Source organism: Oncorhynchus keta, chromosome 8 (assembly GCF_023373465.1).
Source record: "Oncorhynchus keta strain PuntledgeMale-10-30-2019 chromosome 8, Oket_V2, whole genome shotgun sequence".
NCBI classification, from domain to species: Eukaryota; Metazoa; Chordata; class Actinopteri; order Salmoniformes; family Salmonidae; genus Oncorhynchus; species Oncorhynchus keta.
The window spans coordinates 40,274,918-40,294,852 of record NC_068428.1 but is presented as its reverse complement, the minus strand read 5'-3'; the positions used below and the strand labels follow the sequence as shown (position 1 = coordinate 40,294,852).

The 19,935-nt window shown below is 45.6% G+C and overlaps 2 protein-coding genes across 2 annotated transcripts in view; one reads left to right on the top strand and one right to left on the bottom strand.

Moving 5' to 3' along the window:
- The window catches only part of aven (apoptosis, caspase activation inhibitor), a 48,049-nt gene extending 41,566 nt beyond the window's left edge, over positions 1–6,483 (top strand). The window contains exons 3-6 of the mRNA XM_052524184.1: positions 2,056–2,126; positions 2,982–3,077; positions 3,460–3,763; positions 4,438–6,483. Of these exons, the coding sequence (XP_052380144.1) occupies positions 2,056–2,126; positions 2,982–3,077; positions 3,460–3,763; positions 4,438–4,616 (650 nt within the window). The 3' untranslated portion in view covers positions 4,617–6,483. The remainder of the gene's footprint in view (positions 1–2,055; positions 2,127–2,981; positions 3,078–3,459; positions 3,764–4,437) is intronic.
- Positions 6,484–6,491: 8 nt separating this feature from the next.
- LOC118387158 (ryanodine receptor 3-like) overlaps positions 6,492–19,935 on the bottom strand; it is a 308,396-nt gene continuing 294,952 nt past the window's right edge. The window contains exons 101-109 of the mRNA XM_052523336.1: positions 19,688–19,815; positions 19,072–19,132; positions 18,647–18,793; positions 13,568–13,702; positions 9,598–9,754; positions 9,080–9,144; positions 8,615–8,715; positions 8,395–8,446; positions 6,492–7,548 (exon numbers count right to left, since the gene is read on the bottom strand). Coding sequence (XP_052379296.1) covers positions 7,453–7,548; positions 8,395–8,446; positions 8,615–8,715; positions 9,080–9,144; positions 9,598–9,754; positions 13,568–13,702; positions 18,647–18,793; positions 19,072–19,132; positions 19,688–19,815 — 942 coding nt within the window. The 3' untranslated portion in view covers positions 6,492–7,452. The remainder of the gene's footprint in view (positions 7,549–8,394; positions 8,447–8,614; positions 8,716–9,079; positions 9,145–9,597; positions 9,755–13,567; positions 13,703–18,646; positions 18,794–19,071; positions 19,133–19,687; positions 19,816–19,935) is intronic.

The following is a 19,935-nucleotide window of genomic DNA, read 5'->3' as shown; positions in this document are numbered from 1 at the left end:
ACTCCAGAGTACACATTTCCAATGATCCAGAGTCCAATGGCGGCAAACTTTACACCACTCCAGCCAACACTTGGCATTGCACATGGTGATCTTAGGCTTGTGTGCGGCTGCTCAGCCTTTGAAACCCATTTCAGGAAGCTCCCAACAAACAGTTATTATGCTGATGTTGCCTCCAGAGGCAGTTTGGAACTCGGTAGTGAGTGTTGCAACTGAAGACAGACAATTATTTTCACGCTACGCGCTTCAGCACTCGGTGGTCCCCTTCTGTGAGCTTGTGTGGCCTTCCACTTCGCGGCTGAGTTGTTGTTGCTCCTCGACGTTTCCACTTCACTGTAACAGCACTTACAGTTGACCGGGGCAGCTCTGGCAGTGCAGAAATTTGACGAACTGAATTGTTGGAAACGTGGCATCCTGTGACGGTGCCATGTTGAAAGTCACCACTTTTCATTGCGGCCATAGTACTGCCAATGTTTGTATTTGGAGTTTGCATGGCTGTGTGCTCAGTAACGGTTTCCAGACACTTGGACACTTGTAGATTCTATACCAAGGTGCATTGAATCGGTTCAGGTTTGTGGTGACCCAACACCCTTTTAAGATGCTTTATGTTGGTGTTTCCTTTATTTTGGCAGTTACCTGTATTTGTTCTTTGTTTCTGATGCCCCTCAGTGGAAAGAGTTACTACATGAGTTCTGAAGTGCTTATTATAGAACTGCCAGTGAAAGGAATCAATAGTCTGCTTTCATAAGACTTTCTATGATACACTGTCTTACTGCAAAACCAACCTGGTTTGGTGACCCCTAGTGACTGACTGTTTGTTGACCCCTAGTGACTGACTGTTTGGTGACCCCTAGTGACTGACTGACTGGTGACCCCTAGTGACTGACTGACTGGTGACCCCTAGTGACTGACTGACTGGTGACCCCTAGTAACTGACTGACTGGTGACCCCTCGTGACTGACTGACTGGTGACCCCTCGTGACTGACTGACTGGTGACCCCTAGTGACTGACTGACTGGTGACCCCTAGTGACTGACTGACTGGTGACCCCTAGTGACTGACTGACTGGTGACCCCTAGTGACTGACTGACTGGTGACCCCTAGTGACTGACTGACTGGTGACCCCTAGTGACTGACTGACTGGTGACCCCTAGTGACTGACTGTTTGGTGACCCCTACTGACTGACTGGTGACCCCTAGTGACTGACTGGTGACCCCTAGTGACTGACTGACTGGTGACCCATAGTGACTGACTGACTGGTGACCCCTAGTGGCGGACTGTTTGGTGACCCCTAGTGACCGACTGTTTGGTGACCCCTAGTGACCGACTGTTTGGTGACCCCTAGTGACCGACTGTTTGGTGACCCCTAGTGACCGACTGACTAGTGACCCCTAGTGATGCACTGTTTGGTGACCCCTAGTGATGGACTGACTGGTGACCCCTAGTGACCGACTGACTGGTGACCCCTAGTGACCGACTGACTGGTGACCCCTAGTGACCGACTGTTTGGTGACCCCTAGTCACCGACTGTTTGGTGACCCCTAGTGACCGACTGTTTGGTGACCCCTAGTGACCGACTGACTGGTGACCCCTAGTGACCGACTGACTGGTGACCCCTAGTGACCGACTGACTGGTGACCCCTAGTGACCGACTGTTTGGTGACCCCTAGTCACCGACTGTTTGGTGACCCCTAGTGACCGACTGTTTGGTGACCCCTAGTGACCGACTGACTGGTGACCCCTAGTGACGGACTGTTTGGTGACCCCTAGTGATGGACTGACTGGTGACCCCTAGTGACTGACTGACTGGTGACCCCTAGTGACTGACTGTTTGGTGACCCCCTAGTGACTGACTGTTCAGTGATAACATAATAAGAGGTTTGCATGCTAATATTTGTATCACATGTTAATATGTAACTTAATTAAATAAACTGTATGACATGAATATATGAAATAATTCATAAGTGAAGTATGTATTTAACAGACTGTCTAGTATCATTCTGAGCAACTGAAAGCAGTAGCCTGGTTTCAGAATATTTTCTCTCTCTCGTTCTCAGGGGACTCCTTCACTCAATTCCGCTTTGCTGAGGAGAAGGAGTGGGATATTGACTCATTGGCAGCCAATCAGGTAAATATGGTATTGCCTTTTCTCTGTTCCTCTTAAAGTTGTCTTTCCAGTATAGCTCTCTCTCTGTCTGTCTGTCTGTCGCCAATAGTGTTTATCTGTCTTTACCCCCTTCCTTCCTCCCTCCACCCCCCGCCCCTTTCCTCCCTTCTATCCCTTCCCCTCCTCCTTCTACCTCTTCCCCTCCTCCTTCTACCCCTCCTCCTTCTACCCCTACCCCTCCTCCTTCTACCCCTCCTCCCTTCTACCCCATCCCCTCCTCCTTCTACCCCTTCCCCTCCTCCTTCTACCCCTTCCCCTCCTCCTTCTACCTCTTCCCCTCCTCCTTCTACCCCTACCCCTCCTCCTTCGACCCCTACCCCTCCTCCTTCGACCCCTTCCCCTCCTCCTTCGACCCCTTCCCCTCCTCCTTCGACCCCTTCCCCTCCTCCTTCTACCTCTTCCCCTCCTCCTTCTACCCCTTCCCCTCCTCCTTCAACCCCTCCTCCTTCTACCCCTTCCCCTCCTCCTTCTACCCCTACCCCTCCTCCTTCTACCCCTTCTTCCCCTCCTCCTTCTACCCCTACTTCACCTCCTTCTACCCCTCCTCCTTCTTCCCCTTCTTCCCCTCCTCCTTCTACCCCTCCTCCTTCTACCCCTCCCCCTCCTCCTTCTACCTCTACCCCTCCTCCTTCTACCCCTTCCCCTCCTCCTACCCCTTCCCCTCCTCCTCCTACCCCTCCTCCTTCTACCCCTCCTCCTTCTACCCATCCTCCTTCTACCCCTTCTTCCCCTCCTCCTTCTACCCCTTCTTCCCCTCCTCCTTCTACCCCTTCCCCTCCTCCTTCCACCCCTCTCCTTCCCTCTCCCCACATCTAGTTTTCAGCAGTGTTTGTGGACCTCCCAGCCCTGGCCCAGTCTCTACAAGAGCTGCCTCTTCACCAGAGGCTGAACCTGGAGGCTGAACTAGTTCAGGTAGGTACTGATGCCTCTCCACCACAGACTGAACTAGTCCAGGTAGGTACTGATGCCTCTCCACCACAGACTGAACTAGTCCAGGTAAGTACTGATGCCTCTCCACCACAGACTGAACCTGGAGGCTGAACTAGTCCAGGTAGGTACTGATGCCTCTCCACCACAGACTGAACCTGGAGGCTGAACTAGTCCAGGTAGGTACTGATGCCTCTCCACCACAGACTGAACTAGTCCAGGTCGGTACTGATGCCTCTCCACCACAGACTGAACTAGTCCAGGTAGGTACTGATGCCTCTCCACCACAGACTGAACTAGTCCAGGTCGGTACTGATGCCTCTCCACCACAGACTGAACTAGTCCTAATCCTGTTGTTATATATCAGGTGACCTCTCCGGTGGAGCTACCCACTATGACCATGGCACCCAAACAGAACTCTGTAGCGCTGGGTCTGTTTAAGTCTCCTGTCCCAGGAGTCCCAGCAGCTCAGAAAGGCCTTCGTCCAAGCCTGGGTGTTTCCTGTGCCGTGAGCACAGCCCCAGGCGCTGTTCCTCTGGGCTCCTCAGCTGCCAAGACCCCTGTGGTGGATGACATGGATAAGGATTTGGACCAGCTGCTCAGTCTACAGAGCTCAGACTCAGAACCTTCACTGTCCCAAACTGGCAGGCTTGTTGAGGTTCCAAATGAACGTGAGTACCCATAACATTTTTGTTCTGTTCTGCAATCTTGTAATTAGATTATACACGGTTGCAGACTATTCAGTGTAGAAAAAATTGCTACAACAACCCATCACCCAGGACGTGCTACCTGTCCCAGGCCTGCTGTTTTCAACTGTCTAGAGACAGCAGGAGCGGTAGAGATACTCTTAATGATCGGCTATGAAAAGCCAACTGACATTTACTCCTGAGGTGCTGACTTGCTGCACCCTCGACAACTACTGTGATTATTATTATTTGACCATGCTGGTCATCTATGAACATTTGAACATCTTGGCCATGTTCTGTTATAATCTCTACCCGGCACAGCCAGAAGAGGACTGGCCACCCCTCATAGCCTGGTTCCTCTCTAGGTTTCTTCCTAGGTTCTGGCTTTTCTAGGGAGTTTTTCCTAGCCACCGTGCTTCTACACCTGCATTGCTTGCTGTTTGAGGTTTTAGGCTGGGTTTCTGTACAGCACTTTGAGATATCAGCTGATGTAAGAAGGGCTTTATAAATACATTTGATTTGATTAGATCAGTTAACAGTAACCTAAATAAAGGCATTAATAATTTGCTAGCAACAACAAAATGGAAAATTGTTGGTTTATCCTCTATATCTGTGTGAGTACTAGGGAGAGTGCAACTTTCTGTGGTTTCTTTTTTCAGCAGCAGTAGAGGAGAGGGAGGAGCTTGTTCCAGAGGAGGAGCTTAAGAAGCAGGAGACACAGCAGGCCAAGGAGGAGATTCAGAAGGAGGAGGTGGCTGCACCTCCCAAGGCAGCGGTAGCAAAGGAGGTGGTGACAGAGGAGGACCTGGAAGACTGGCTAGACAGCATGATCTCCTGACCCCTGAACTCTAACCTTTGACCCTGTCTGACCTAGGAGAAGGACCGTCCAGTCCCCCTCAGCCCTTATCACATGATAACGAGTACATCCCTCAGCCCCTAACAGTCTTACATCATATTCTAATCCATCACAGTGAAGACATGAAGCACTGCTTATACAACAGCAGATTCATTAATATACTTTTCATAAGATCGACTTTGGATGAAGGCATTGTTGGGAGTTCTTTCCCTCCCATTTGACTGATTCACATCAAGTCCCATGTGTTCTCCATCCTACCGACTACCCTGGATGGGTGTAGCAGCAGAGCTCTGTGAGCTGTACCGGATTTCCTATTCCTTGTCAGACACGGAAAGGGGCTCACACACAGACAGACACATTTTCCCCTCTGAAAGGTTTCTGTAATTGGATCGATGTTGTGAGTTAGTTGACAGCCCATGGAATACAGACATGGTTTATTGCATTGGTTAATTTATTCATTTCCACCCCCCCCCCCCTCTTTCCTTCTCAAAAAGAAATGCAGGTTTCCCAAAGCTACTACATATAAATGGCCATACAATAGCAGTTCACTGTTCAATAAATTTTTTTCTTCAGCGTGTAATTTCTACTATGGAAAGAAAGGTGTACAGGCAGACAATGGGCACTGTAGTTTGGGAACAAATCCAAACTGAGAAACAATTACACAATGGGTATCTAGATATATATTTTTTTCTTCTAAAAAGCTATCCCTACTGTAGCTAGGTAATTCTAATCCATAACCTAGAGCACGAAGGGTGTCAAGTTCTCATTTTAAGGCACATTGGCACTTTATAAACACCTATAATGGGCTCAAGACTTACCCTTGAGGGACCCCTTTTTTAAATTCCTCATCTCAACAAGCTAATTAGATTCAGACTCAAGTTCAATAAAAGGTAGAATTAGGTCTAATTTAATTTCTAGTCAAGTTTCATCACTATCACCACCACAATTCACATTGTAGCGTTTTGGTTCTCAGGTAATATCTTGTGTTTTGGTTAATATCTTGGGTATTAATCTCATGGCTTGTACATTCAATCACTCCTCAAGCTGTAACCCTACATATATCAATGTCTCCACTCTACCACACAACACACATTGTGCAACAGTTTTGGGGGTAAGCAAGTGAAAAGGGTAACGTGTCATAACAAATCAAATGAATATAACCATTTGTGTTCAAAGAGCAAACAAGGTGTTGCCGTGACAGGTGACCTATCTTCACAATGAAAATTGAAACACCAAGTCCAGTCATCATCTTCATCAACCTCAGTCTCTCCTCAGTAGTGGCTGGCCAGTTCTTTAGGTGATACTGTATGATGGATACAATGGCAGCAGAAGTAGTGGCTGGCCAGTTCATTAGGTGATACTGTATGATGGATTCAATGGCAGCAGAAGAGCTAAGTGGAGCTAGATGTCATGTTCCATTAAGGTTCAAGTGAGAGTCTTTACCAGATAGTGTTGGGTGGTGTTCTGGTGTCCTCTACCCAGATAGTGTTGTGGGGTAGCTGGGTAGTGTTCTGGTGTCCTCTCTACCCAGATAGTGTTGTAGGGTAGTGTTCTGGTGTCCTCTACCCAGATAGTGTTGTAGGGTAGTGTTCTGGTGTCCTCTTTACCCAGATAGTGTTGTAGGGTAGTGTTCTGGTGTCCTCTCTACCCAGATAGTGTTGTAGGGTAGTGTTCTGGTGTCCTCTTTACCCAGATAGTGTTGTAGGGTAGTGTTCTGGTGTCCTCTCTACCCAGATAGTGTTGTAGGGTAGTGTTCTGGTGTCCTCTCTACCCAGATAGTGTTGTAGGGTAGTGTTCTGGTGTCCTCTACCCAGATAGTGTTGTAGGGTAGTGTTCTGGTGTCCTCTCTACCCAGTAGTAGTGTTCTGGTGTCCTCTCTACCCAGATAGTGTTGTAGGGTAGTGTTCTGGTGTCCTCTATACCCAGATAGTGTTGTAGGGTAGTGTTATGGTGTCCTCTCTACCCAGATAGTGTTGTAGGGTAGTGTTCTGGTGTCCTCTATACCCAGATAGTGTTGTAGGGTAGTGTTATGGTGTCCTCTCTACCCAGATAGTGTTGTAGTGTTCTGGTGTCCTCTCTACCCAGATAGTGTTGTAGGGTAGTGTTCTGGTGTCCTCTATACCCAGATAGTGTTGTAGGGTAGTGTTCTGGTGTCCTCTACCCAGATAGTGTTGTAGGGTAGTGTTCTGGTGTCCTCTCTACCCAGATAGTGTTGTAGGGTAGTGTTCTGGTGTCCACTATACCCAGATAGTGTTGTAGGGTAGTGTTATGGTGTCCTCTCTACCCAGATAGTGTTGTAGGGTAGTGTTATGGTGTCCTCTCTACCCAGATAGTGTTGTAGGGTAGTGTTCTGGTGTCCTCTATACCCAGATAGTGTTGTAGGGTAGTGTTCTGGTGTCCACTATACCCAGATAGTGTTGTAGGGTAGTGTTCTGGTGTCCTCTTTACCCAGATAGTGTTGTAGGGTAGTGTTATGGTGTCCTCTCTACCCAGATAGTGTTGTAGGGTAGTGTTCTGGTGTCCTCTCTACCCAGATAGTGTTGTAGGGTAGTGTTATGGTGTCCTCTATACCCAGATAGTGTTGTAGGGTAGTGTTCTGGTGTCCTCTATCCATTTAAATGTTGTTGAAGTGATGGAAGAAGGCTGCCTCAGATAGGATGTAGGGTTTGTGAGTAGACTTGTCTCTCAAATACAGACAGTGTTGCTTTACGGTAAATGGGAAGTATTAAGTGTCCTCTCTACACAGCTAATGTAGTTTTAGGTGTTCTCTCTATCAAGGTAGGGTTGGAGAGTAGCTGGGGAGTGTTAGCTGTCCTCTCTACCCAAGCAGGTCCTCATACTGCTTCCTGAAACAGTCTCCAGCAGGGAAGAAGTCCCAGCATCTCTCCTGGTACATCTTCCACACATACGACTCCTGTTGAAGGACAGGGAAATACACAGTAGTTAAAATGGTTTTAGGAGTGAAAAGGTGTTTCAACTAGAAAAGGTCATTTTACATTAAATCAAATTGTGTAAATGTGTGTTAAAGTCAAATGGCAGCAATATTACAATTTTGAAATTCACATGACATTCAAAATGCGTGGCATCGTTGGTGGTTTAGGGAGCGATTTGCATTTTCTGTTTATCAAGTTTACAAACTTTCATATATTCAACTTCTTGGATGCATTCAGATTCAGTTTTAAAATTCGGATTCAAAACCAGAGACAACATCCTGGCACTTTGCAAGGTAGGAAAGAACAGAGACTCAACCGCTTTGGAAAAACAGAAGCTTTTGCTATATTCCGAAGCCAAAGTGGCATTTATTGTCTTCCTATGAATTGGTCTCTAGCGTATAAGCTATTATGGCTATATCCCGTTCCTGAAAGCTTAGACTCTATCAAACATGGACATGTCTAGACATTGAACCAATGTGGAATAGATGTTAAACTGACGTCTCTGCCCAATGAGTCTAAGAAGTTGAATATATGAAACTTAGATAAACAAAAATGAATGCAACATCTACCATATTGAAACAGAATATTACATTGAAATTGAATTTAAAAAATGTATGTGATTTATTCATTCAATTCAGTTTTTAAAATCATGAAATACAACAATTTATGAATTCAATGTGTGCATTACAAAAGGTTAGATATTAAATACAATTTCTGTTGGTACTGAAACCAGTCCATAGTTCTATTCTAGTGCTAGAGTTTCAATGAGAGAGATTTAGACCTGAGACGTGTGTTCATATAATAAAGAGACGTGTTGTTGTACATACCTGACCAGTGTGTTCAGTCTCGTCCTTGTTGATGAGGTACATCAGGAAGAAGCTGCACAGAAAGAAAAGCCATGTGGCCAAATATTAACTCAGGCTTTCATCCAGAGTATCACTGGTAAAGTTAAGTACATCTAATTAAATTCAAACGAGAGCCTTTAATGGACCATCTCTGGTCATATGTGCTTGAACAACATCCTCGTGTCAGTCAGTATGTACTCACAGGTAGTTGGCCAGGTTGTGTTCTTGTAAGGTGTGGGTCTCAAAGCCGTGGGGTGTCGTGTCAAAGTAGTCGTTTCCAATTCCACAGATGAAGCATTTAGTCTACAGTAAGATGATAGAATGTGTTTACCCAATCAGATACACTCCCCTCCCCTCACATATTGCATTTATTCAAGAAGATGCTTATTCCTAACATTGATCCTTTGTTATTTCTTATTTAACTAGGCAAGTAAGTTTAGAACAAAATCTTATTTACAATTACGGCCAAACCCCTCCCCAAACCCGGACGACGCTGGGACAATTGTGCGCCGCCCTATGGGACTCCCGATCACGGCCGGTTGTGATACAGCCCGGGATCGAACCAGGTTCTGTAGTGACGCCTCTAGCACTGAGATACAGTGCCGTAGACCAGTGCACCACATGGGAGCCCAGAAAATGTTCTAGGTGAGACCAGGTGAACTCTTACCTCCATATCCTCCTTCACCTGCTCCTGCTGGTCTCTCAGTTCCCCAAACGCATCAATAATCAAACCTGGAATATTGAACAAGACAGCATTTTAAACTTCTTAAACACGGTAAAGTCCTCTCAGCTGCTGTTCTGAACACCGGGGGCCATACTTATCATATGTTTCAGGGTAGGAGTGCTGATTTAGGATCACACCAGGTAAGATTACATGATCCTGGACCTCACCCCAAAGAGCCTGGTATTTAGTTGAATTTTTATTTATTCTAGTGTTTACGTGGCAGAGAAAAGCTGAATTGTGTGTCAAGAACATCAAGAACTTCAAGAAAACGAATGTGATACAGTATCAAAGTTCCGTAGTAACATACCAAAGTTGGGGTCAATTCCATTTCAATTCCAATCAATTCAGATAGGTAGAACATTGTAATTCCAATTCAAAATGTCACCTATTGGAAGAGAATTGGAATTCCGGTGTACTTCCTAAATTGACTGGAAATAACCACAGCCCTGGTAGAAACGTACCCTGAATGATGGCCAGGAGGATGACGATGACGAAGAAGAAGAAGGTGATGTCGAAGAGGATACGCCACAGCTCGTAGGGGTCTCCGGCCGGGTCCTCGAGCTCATCACCGATACCACCGCCGGCCCTCACCCCCGCGTACAGGTGGAACAGATAGCACTGAGGAGGATATACAGGAGGAACAGATAGCACTGAGGAGGATATACAGGAGGAACAGATAGCACTGAGGAGGATATACAGGAGGAACAGATAGCACTGAGGAGGATATACAGGAGGAACAGATAGCACTGAGGAGGATATACAGGAGGAACAGATAGCACTGAGGAGGATATACAGATAGCACTGAGGAGGATATACAGGAGGAACAGATAGCACTGAGGAGGATATACAGGAGGAACAGATAGCACTGAGGAGGATATACAGGAGGAACAGATAGCACTGAGGAGGATATACAGGAGGAACAGATAGCACTGAGGAGGATATACAGGAGGAACAGATAGCACTGAGGATATACAGATAGCACTGAGGAGGATATACAGGAGGAACAGATAGCACTGAGGAGGATATACAGGAGGAACAGATAGCCATGAGGAGGATATACAGGAGGAACAGATAGCACTGAGGAGGATATACAGGAAGAACAGATAGCACTGAGGAGGATATACAGGAAGAACAGGTAGCACTGAGGAGGATATATAGGAGGAACAGATAGCACTGAGGAGGATATACAGGAGGAACAGGTAGCACTGAGGAGGATATACAGGAGGAACAGATAGCACTGAGGAGGATATACAGGAGGAACAGATAGCACTGAGGAGGATATACAGGAGGAACAGATAGCAATGAGGAGGATATACAGGGGGAACAGATCGCACTGAGGAGGATATATAGGAGGAACAGATAGCACTGAGGAGGATATACAGGAGGAACAGATAGCACTGAGCAGGATATACAGGAGGAACAGATAGCACCGAGGAGGATATACAGGAGGAACAGATAGCACAGGGGGAAGGATATACAGGAGGAACAGATAGCACCGAGGAGGATATACAGGAGGATATACAGGAGGAACAGATAGCACTGAGGAGGATATACAGGAGGAACAGATAGCACTGAGCAGGATATACAGGAGGAACAGATAGCACTGAGGAGGATATACAGGAGGAACAGATAGCACTGAGGAGGATATACAGGAGGAACAGATAGCACTGAGGAGGATATACAGGAGGAACAGATAGCACTGAGGAGGATATACAGGAAGAACAGGTAGCACTGAGGAGGATATATAGGAGGAACAGATAGCACTGAGGAGGATATACAGGAGGAACAGATAGCACTGAGCAGGATATACAGGAGGAACAGATAGCACTGAGGAGGATATACAGGAGGAACAGATAGCACTGAGGAGGATATACAGGAGGAACAGATAGCACTGAGGAGGATATACAGGAGGAACAGATAGCACTGAGGAGGATATACAGGAGGAACAGATAGCACTGAGGAGGATATACAGGAGGAACAGATAGCACTGAGGAGGATATACAGGAAGAACATATAGCACTGAGGAGGATATACAGGAAGACCAGGTAGCACTGAGGAGGATATATAGGAGGAACAGATAGCACTGAGGAGGATATACAGGAGGAACAGATAGCACTGAGCAGGATATACAGGAGGAACAGATAGCACTGAGGAGGATATACAGGAGGAACAGATAGCACTGAGGAGGATATACAGGAGGAACAGATAGCACTGAGGAGGATATACAGGAGGAACAGATAGCACTGAGGAGGATATACAGGAGGAACAGATAGCACTGAGGAGGATATACAGGAGGACCAGATAGCACTGAGGAGGATATACAGATAGCACTGAGGAGGATATACAGATAGCACTGAGGAGGATATACAGATAGCACTGAGGAGGATATACAGATAGCACCGAGGAGGATATACAGATAGCACTGAGGAGGATATACAGATAGCACTGAGGAGGATATACAGATAGCACTGAGGAGGATATACAGATAGCACTGAGGAGGATATACAGGAGGAACAGATAACTCGATATTTCAACAGTAAGTAGTAAAGGATAGAGGGGGAGGATTTTAAACTCCTCGTTCAACAGATCTACACTAGTGTGAAGTGATGAGGTGTGAAGGATATGCAGCAGTGTGGAGGATATGCAGCAGTGTGGAGGATATGCAGCAGTGTGAAGGATATGCAGCAGTGTGGAGGATGTGCAGTAGTGTGAAGGATATTCAGCAGTGTGAAGGATATGCAGCAGTGTGAAGGATATGCAGCAGTGTGAAGGATATGCAGCAGTGTGAAGGATATGCAGTAGTGTGAAGGATATGCAGCAGTGTGAAGGATATGCAGCAGTGTGGAGGATATGCAGCAGTGTGGAGGATATGCAGTAGTGTGAAGGATATGCAGCAGTGTGAAGGATATGCAGCAGTGTGAAGGATATGCAGTAGTGTGAAGGATATGCAGTAGTAGGAGGATATGCAGCAGTGTGAAGGATATGCAGCAGTGTGAAGGATATGCAGCAGTGTGAAGGATATGCAGTAGTGTGGAGGATATGCAGTAGTGTGAAGGATATGCAGCAGTGTGAAGGATATGCAGTAGTGTGGAGGATATGCAGTAGTGTGAAGGATATGCAGCAGTGTGGAGGATATGCAGCAGTGTGAAGGATATGCAGCAGTGTGAAGGATATGCAGCAGTGTGAAGGATATGCAGCAGTGTGAAGGATATGCAGCAGTGTGAAGGATATGCAGCAGTGTGGAGGATATGCAGCAGTGTGGAGGATATGCAGCAGTGTGAAGGATATGCAGCAGTGTGAAGGATATGCAGCAGTGTGAAGGATATGCAGTAGTGTGAAGGATATGCAGTAGTGTGAAGGATATGCAGCAGTGTGAAGGATATGCAGCAGTGTGAAGGATATGCAGCAGTGTGAAGGATATGCAGCAGTGTGAAGGATATGCAGCAGTGTGGAGGATATGCAGTAGTGTGAAGGATATGCAGCAGTGTGAAGGATATGCAGGAGTGTGGAGGATATGCAGTAGTGTGAAGGATATGCAGCAGTGTGGAGGATATGCAGCAGTGTGAAGGATATGCAGCAGTGTGAAGGATATGCAGCAGTGTGAAGGATATGCAGCAGTGTGAAGGATATGCAGCAGTGTGAAGGATATGCAGCAGTGTGGAGGATATGCAGCAGTGTGAAGGATATGCAGCAGTGTGGAGGATATGCAGCAGTGTGAAGGATATGCAGCAGTGTGAAGGATATGCAGCAGTGTGGAGGATATGCAGCAGTGTGAAGGATATGCAGCAGTGTGGAGGATATGCAGCAGTGTGAAGGATAGGCAGCAGTGTGAAGGATATGCAGCAGTGTGGAGGATATGCAGCAGTGTGAAGGATATGCAGCAGTGTGGAGGATATGCAGCAGTGTGAAGGATATGCAGCAGTGTGAAGGATATGCAGCAGTGTGAAGGATATGCAGCAGTGTGGAGGATATGCAGCAGTGTGAAGGATATGCAGCAGTGTGAAGGATATGCAGCAGTGTGGAGGATATGCAGCAGTGTGGAGGATATGCAGCAGTGTGAAGGATATGCAGCAGTGTGAAGGATATGCAGCAGTGTGAAGGATATGCAGCAGTGTGGAGGATATGCAGCAGTGTGAAGGATATGCAGCATTGTGGACAACCTTCTTGGATCCCTTCCTAAAACATGTTTGGTGACTCGTGGAATGAACTCTATCCAAGCCATCTATTAGTGGGTTATCTTAAGAACTTAACGTGTGAAGGAATTGCATGACTCATTTATACGTGCTATGACACAGTATCAATACTACTGCATTGAGTCATCCTTTAGCTGTGTGTGTGTGTGTGTGTGTGTGTGTGTGTGTGTGTGTGTGTGTGTGTGTGTGTGTGTGTGTGTGTGTGTGTGTGTGTGTGTGTGTGTGTGTATAGACTTACAGTCATCATGTCGTCACACTTCATGTCAGGTGCGTCCTCGTCCTCGCTCTTGTTGTAGAACTTCCTGAAGAAGTTGAAGGCCACCACAGTGTACAGATACACCACCACCGCTAACAGACCTACAGTCAGCACCAACTGTAGAGAGAGAGAGAGGGGTCATTACTAGTGATGATGTTGAAGGCCACCACAGTGTACAGGTACACCACCACCGCTAACAGACCTACAGTCAGCACCAACTGTAGAGAGAGAGAGGGGTCATTACTAGTGATGATGTTGAAGGCCACCACAGTGTACAGGTACACCACCACCACCAACAGACCTACAGTCAGCACCAACTGTAGAGAGAGAGAGAGAGAGAGAGAGAGAGAGAGAGAGAGAGGGTCATTACTAGTGATGATGTTGAAGGCCACCACAGTGTTCAGATACACTTCCAACAATCAGTTAGTGCCAACTGGAGAGGGGAATTTAATATTCACATTATTCTCAACATGCAGAAATGTAAAGTGTGTTGAGACCTGTGTCAAATGCACTTTAAATAAACATGACTTCACTTGACTTGAGAGAGGATTCCAACCCCGCTCCTCCACGCACTCAACTAGTTTCCAGTCGAAGCTCCCATCCACTACAGACCATGGTACCTGCCTACAGAGCAGCAAGAGGAACTGCCCCTCCCTAACTTCAGGCTCTGCTCAAACCCTACACCCCAACCCGAACACTCCATTCTGCCACCTCTGGTCTCTTGGCCCTTCCACCCCTATGGGAGGGCAGCTCCCCCTCAGCACAAGCTCCTCTCTGTCCTGGCACACTAACGGTAGAAACAGCTTCCCCCTGAAGCTAGAACAGCAGAGTTCCTGTCCATTTTACAAAAATAACTCTTCAAAGAGTATCTTAAATAATCCCACGCTCCCCCAAAATATAAAACAAAAGCCTTTTGAGAACTAACACTAGCACAGATTTTCCCCCTAACTAACACAGACTTTCCCCCTAACTAACACAGACTTTCCCCCCTAACTAACACAGACTTTTCCCCCTAACTAACACAGACTTTCCCCCTAACTAACACAGACTTTCCCCTAACTAACACAGACTTTCCCCTAACTAACACAGACTTTCCCCTAACTAACACAGACTTTCCCCTAACTAACACCGACTTTCCCCTAACTAACACAGACTTTCCCCCTAACTAACACAGACTTTCCCCCTAACTAACACAGACTTTCCCCCCTAACTAACACAGACTTTTCCCCCTAACTAACACAGACTTTCCCCCTAACTAACACAGACTTTCCCCCTAACTAACACAGACTTTTCCCCCTAACTAGCACAGACTTTTCCCCCTAACTAACACAGACTTTTCCCCTAACTAGCACAGACTTTTCCCCCTAACTAGCACAGACTTTTCCCCCTAACTAGCACAGACTTTTCCCCTAACTAGCACAGACTTTCCCCCTAACTAACACAGACTTTTCCCCCTAACTAACACAGACTTTTCCCCCTAACTAGCACAGACTTTCCCCCTAACTAGCACAGACTTTTCCCCCTAACTAACACAGACTTTTCCCCTAACTAGCACAGACTTTTCCCCTAACTAGCACAGACTTTTCCCCCTAACTAGCACAGACTTTTCCCCCTAACTAACACAGACTTTTCCCCCTAACTAACACAGACTTTTCCCCCTAACTAGCACAGACTTTTCCCCCTAACTAACACAGACTTTTCCCCTAACTAGCACAGACTTTTCCCCTAACTAGCACAGACTTTCCCCCTAACTAACACAGACTTTTCCCCTAACTAGCACAGACTTTTCCCCTAACTAGCACAGACTTTCCCCCTAACTAACACAGACTTTTCCCCTAACTAGCACAGACTTTTCCCCCTAACTAGCACAGACTTTTCCCGTTAACTAACACAGACTTTTCCCCGTAACTAGCACAGACTTTTCCCCCTAACTAACACAGACTTTTCCACCTAACACAGACTTTTCCTCCTAACTAGCACAGACTTTGCTGATAGCTACTACATTGAGGAAAAATGTACTTACTATGACTGAGATATGTGGCTGTCCCACCTAGCTACACCGTATATACAAAAGTATGTGGACACCCCTTTAAATGAGTGGATTCGGCTATTTCAGCCAGACCCATTGCCCAACAGGTGTTTAAAATTGAGCTTTTTGAAAGATGTGCTTTTTGGTCTTAAAAGCCTAGTGCAGTCAATATCCTGAAAATATTCAGACCCCTTGACTTTTTTATCTCATCAATCTACACAAAATACCCCATAATGACAGAGCAAAAACAGGTTTGTGGACATTTTTGCAAATCTATAAAAATAAAAATAAATGAAATATCACATTTACATAAGCATTCAGACCCTTTCAGTACTCAGTACTGTCACGCCTTGGTCATTGTATTTTGTGTTTTTGTTATATGTTTGGGTAGGCCAGGGTGTGACATGGGTTTATATGTTGTATTCGTATTGGGGTTTGTATTATTTGGGATCGCGGCTGATTAGGGGTGTTGTTAGGCTTGGCTGCCTGAGGCGATTCTCAATCAGAGTCAGGTGCTTGTCGTTGTCTCTGATTGGGAACCGTATTTAGGTAGCCTGAGTTCGCTTTGTATTTCGTGGGTGTTTGTTCCTGTCTCTGTGTTGTAATCACCAGATAGGCTGTAATTAGTTTCACGTTCCGTTCTGTTGTTTTTGTATTTCAGTTATTTCATGCACCGCTATTCTGTTCATTAAAGTCATGAGTAACCTACACGCTGCATTTCGGTCCGACTTTCTTAATTCAACAGACGAACGTCGTTACAAGTACTTTGTTGGGGCACCTATTTTAATCCATTTGAGATGAATACGGCTGTAATGTAACAAAATGTGGAAAAAGTGAAGGGGTCTAAATACTTTCTGAATGCTCTGTATATATTTCCATACTAAATAATACTGTGAAATTGGGACATTTATTATGTAATTTTAATGTAATGTTGGAAAAGACCGCCTGAAATGTCAGCCTGTTTTGGTGGGATGGAGTTTTGGCCTGCCTGGCGACATCACCATAAGTTAATAGACTAATAAGTAATAGTTTCAAACCTCTGCCAATTAATGTTCAGGTTACAGATTCCTTCCATTCGGCTCATCCAATCAGCCCCTCACTCCTAGACAGTCCTAGCTAAATTCTTCCTTGAGAAATTTGGTCTTCGCTAAAAAGCAATTTTTGTTTATTTTTTACACTTTTAATTGGGAAAAAATAACAGTAAGGTACTTAATTTTTACCTAGAAATGATTTGATATTGAGATAAAAACGGCTGAATTTAAGGTTAGGGTTAGCAGTGTGGTTAGCAGAGGTGTGGACTCAAGTCACATGACTTGGATTCGAGTCAGACTCGAGTCACAAATATGATGACTTGCAACTTGACTTTGACTTTAACACCAATGACTCGTGACTTGACTTGGACTTGAGCCTTTTGACTCGACCTGACTTGATACCCTCCCCAAGCCTCCCCAAGCCTCTCCAACCCTCCTCAACCCTCTCCAAGCCTCCCCAACCCCCCTCAACCCTCTCCAAGCCTCCCCAACCCTCCCAAACCAAATACGAAAAATGATGCTATTAAACAAAGTGCAGCGCATCAACTCTTCATTTAACAGATTACAGTTTGAATCTGACAGCAGCCAATCAAATTGTGCCAGCTGAGAAACAGTTGTGCGTGGCAGTGCAGAGGAACGTCGGCGGGGGAATTCAGATGGAGCCCTTGGAAAGATGATACCCAAAAGTATTATTTTTGAATATAAAGACGACGCTTTATCAACAAAAAACGGATTGCAACTTGCAAGACATGCGGGCAGAAAATTACAGAGGAGAACGGCAACAATTTCCAACTTTGTTCGACATTTGAAGGTGCACAAAGAACGGTAATAAGTGGTTAATATAGTCGACAGCTTTATATTTTATTACTTTACTACTGTAGCATGTAGGCTAATATAACGTTAAATCAATGAGCCTCCAAACAGTCAGTCAGTGCGGGAACGTGATCATTGCACCCAGATTGAGCTAAAACTGGCTAGGCAGTTGGAAGCCTAAATCCTGCCTGATGTTACTGCTGTTCCTAAAACCATTGACATATGTTACCCTACTGTAAACACACTGTGTGTGTGTGTGTGTGTGTGTGTGTGTGTGTGTGTGTGTGTGTGTGTGTGTGTGTGTGTGTGTGTGTGTGTGTGTGTGTGTGTTGTGTGTGTGTGTGTGTGTGTGTGTGTGTGTGTGTGTGTGTGTGTGCGTGCGTGCGTGCGTGCGCGTGCGTGTGTGTGAGTGTTTGTGTGTGTGAGTGTGTGTGTGTGTGTTGAGCGATTGTGTACAAGCCTACATCGCCCGATTGCGCCCCAAAGCGATCCTCGATCACTATTGGGGGGGGGGTCTTTCTCATGGCTACCCATGTATTTCCATTGAAATACAACATTTATTTGGAAAGTAATAAATATATAGATATTTTTAAAAGCATGAATGATTTACGTAAATGTAATATAGTACCTATTACTCTTGTTAAAAATATGAAATGATATTACATTTGGTGAAGAGCACCTTATGACTTGTTTAGGACTCAACACTTGACTTGATACTTGTCGGTCTTGACTTGGGACTTGACTTGGGACTTGAGTGCTAAGACTTGAGACTTTACTTACTGTAAAACAATGACTTGGTCCCACCTCTGGTGGTTAGGGTTGTTATGTTTGTTCCTTATATGATAACAAACGGGGGCGTAGGTTTAACTACTTTTAATGAACATATACTTCAGCTAGAAAACTCTACGTTTAGCCATCCAAGGCATTCTTCCACCACCTGCCCCCCGCATAGCCTGTTGGGTAACGTAGTCTAAATGTTATTAACACATAACAACACAAGGGTTAGTTTTAAAATCATATTTTATGACTTTGTGGCTGTGCCAGCTAGTGACCACCCTGCAGAGCTGCCTCCAGAACAAGATTCATGACGAAAAACGCGGCATTGAGATGTCCCCCTGATCTACAGTCTAGTGATTAAAATGTCTGTGTGGCCCCGTGACAGTGTCTGGTGGTGTTATTGCCACGTGCCTGTTTTCCGTTGTGAGTGACGGAGGACAGGATGGTCCGGAGGGTCTTGAAGCCCATGGCGATGTCCAGCAGATGGGCAGCGAAGAAGAAGTTGTTATAGTGCCCCAGGATGGACATGGTGGCGTACCAGATCAGGTACAGGAACGACTGGCATGACAGAACAAGGAAATGTGAAGCTCAGTCCGTTACTTTTTCAGTCTAAAATCAAATTGAAATTCCTAGTCCTTTCCCCTTTGTGTTTGCAGATCGGAAGGGACTGGATAGGTGTAAGCAGTATGGTGATGGCTCCAGCTAGCCTTCTGATGGCCTCAGGGTGGTTTGACCATACTCCTTACACCAATCCAGAGCCCTACTGCCAGCCACAAACACTGAAAGGGGAGGGGCTAGGTTGACAGTTTGTCTTTACTGAGGGAGTAAACACGTACGTTATCAGTCAGCACCACTCCCATTTTCCAGATGTGGTACTTGGTGTCGATAGAGCTCAACCTGCCATTAGGAAACAGACAGATGTTTCTTAGCGTTGAATTAAACCAAGTTACCAACCCATTCACAATACAGTATCATGTATTTTACTGTGTTGATATGAGAGGATTACTTTCTCACTAGCGGTTAACTAAACTGAGACGCTATGTATTTCATTATGTTTATTAGCTACGTGTTTATTACCAGTGCATGCGAGGGAAAAATTACATATTTACCTGATTTATTTGATATTAATGGTTAACAACTAATATTTAACTAAGAGCAAGAAATTTCTCCTAATGTCTATGTTTTCATGGTCTCCACTGTAGGTGGGGGTGAAGTGAATATGCTGAGATAACACACTGCTTATACTCACTGTTTATAAATGGGAGTCAATGTAAATTATACGGTGGTGATTTTATTAATCGTTCATCAGTCTTATGACTTGAGGGTAGAAGCTGTTAAGGAGCCTCTTGGTCCTAGACTTGGAGCTCCGGTACCGCTTGCCGTACGGTAGCAGAGTGAACAGTCTATGACTTGAGTTTTGTAAAGATGATATGAGAAGAGTGGATGTCTCACCAGGATACAAGAGAAGCCTCCTCCACCACGGTCTCCTGAGTAGGGTCGAAGTCCAGGGCGCTCTTATCCAGACCCAACAGCTCAGCTATCCGCTCAGCTCCATACAGGTCTCCATACTTATTAATGACCTATAGACAGACACATACAGGTATCAATACTTATTAATGACCTATAGACAGATACATACAGGTCTCCATACTTATTAATGACCTATAGACAGACACATACAGGTCTCCATACTTATTAAT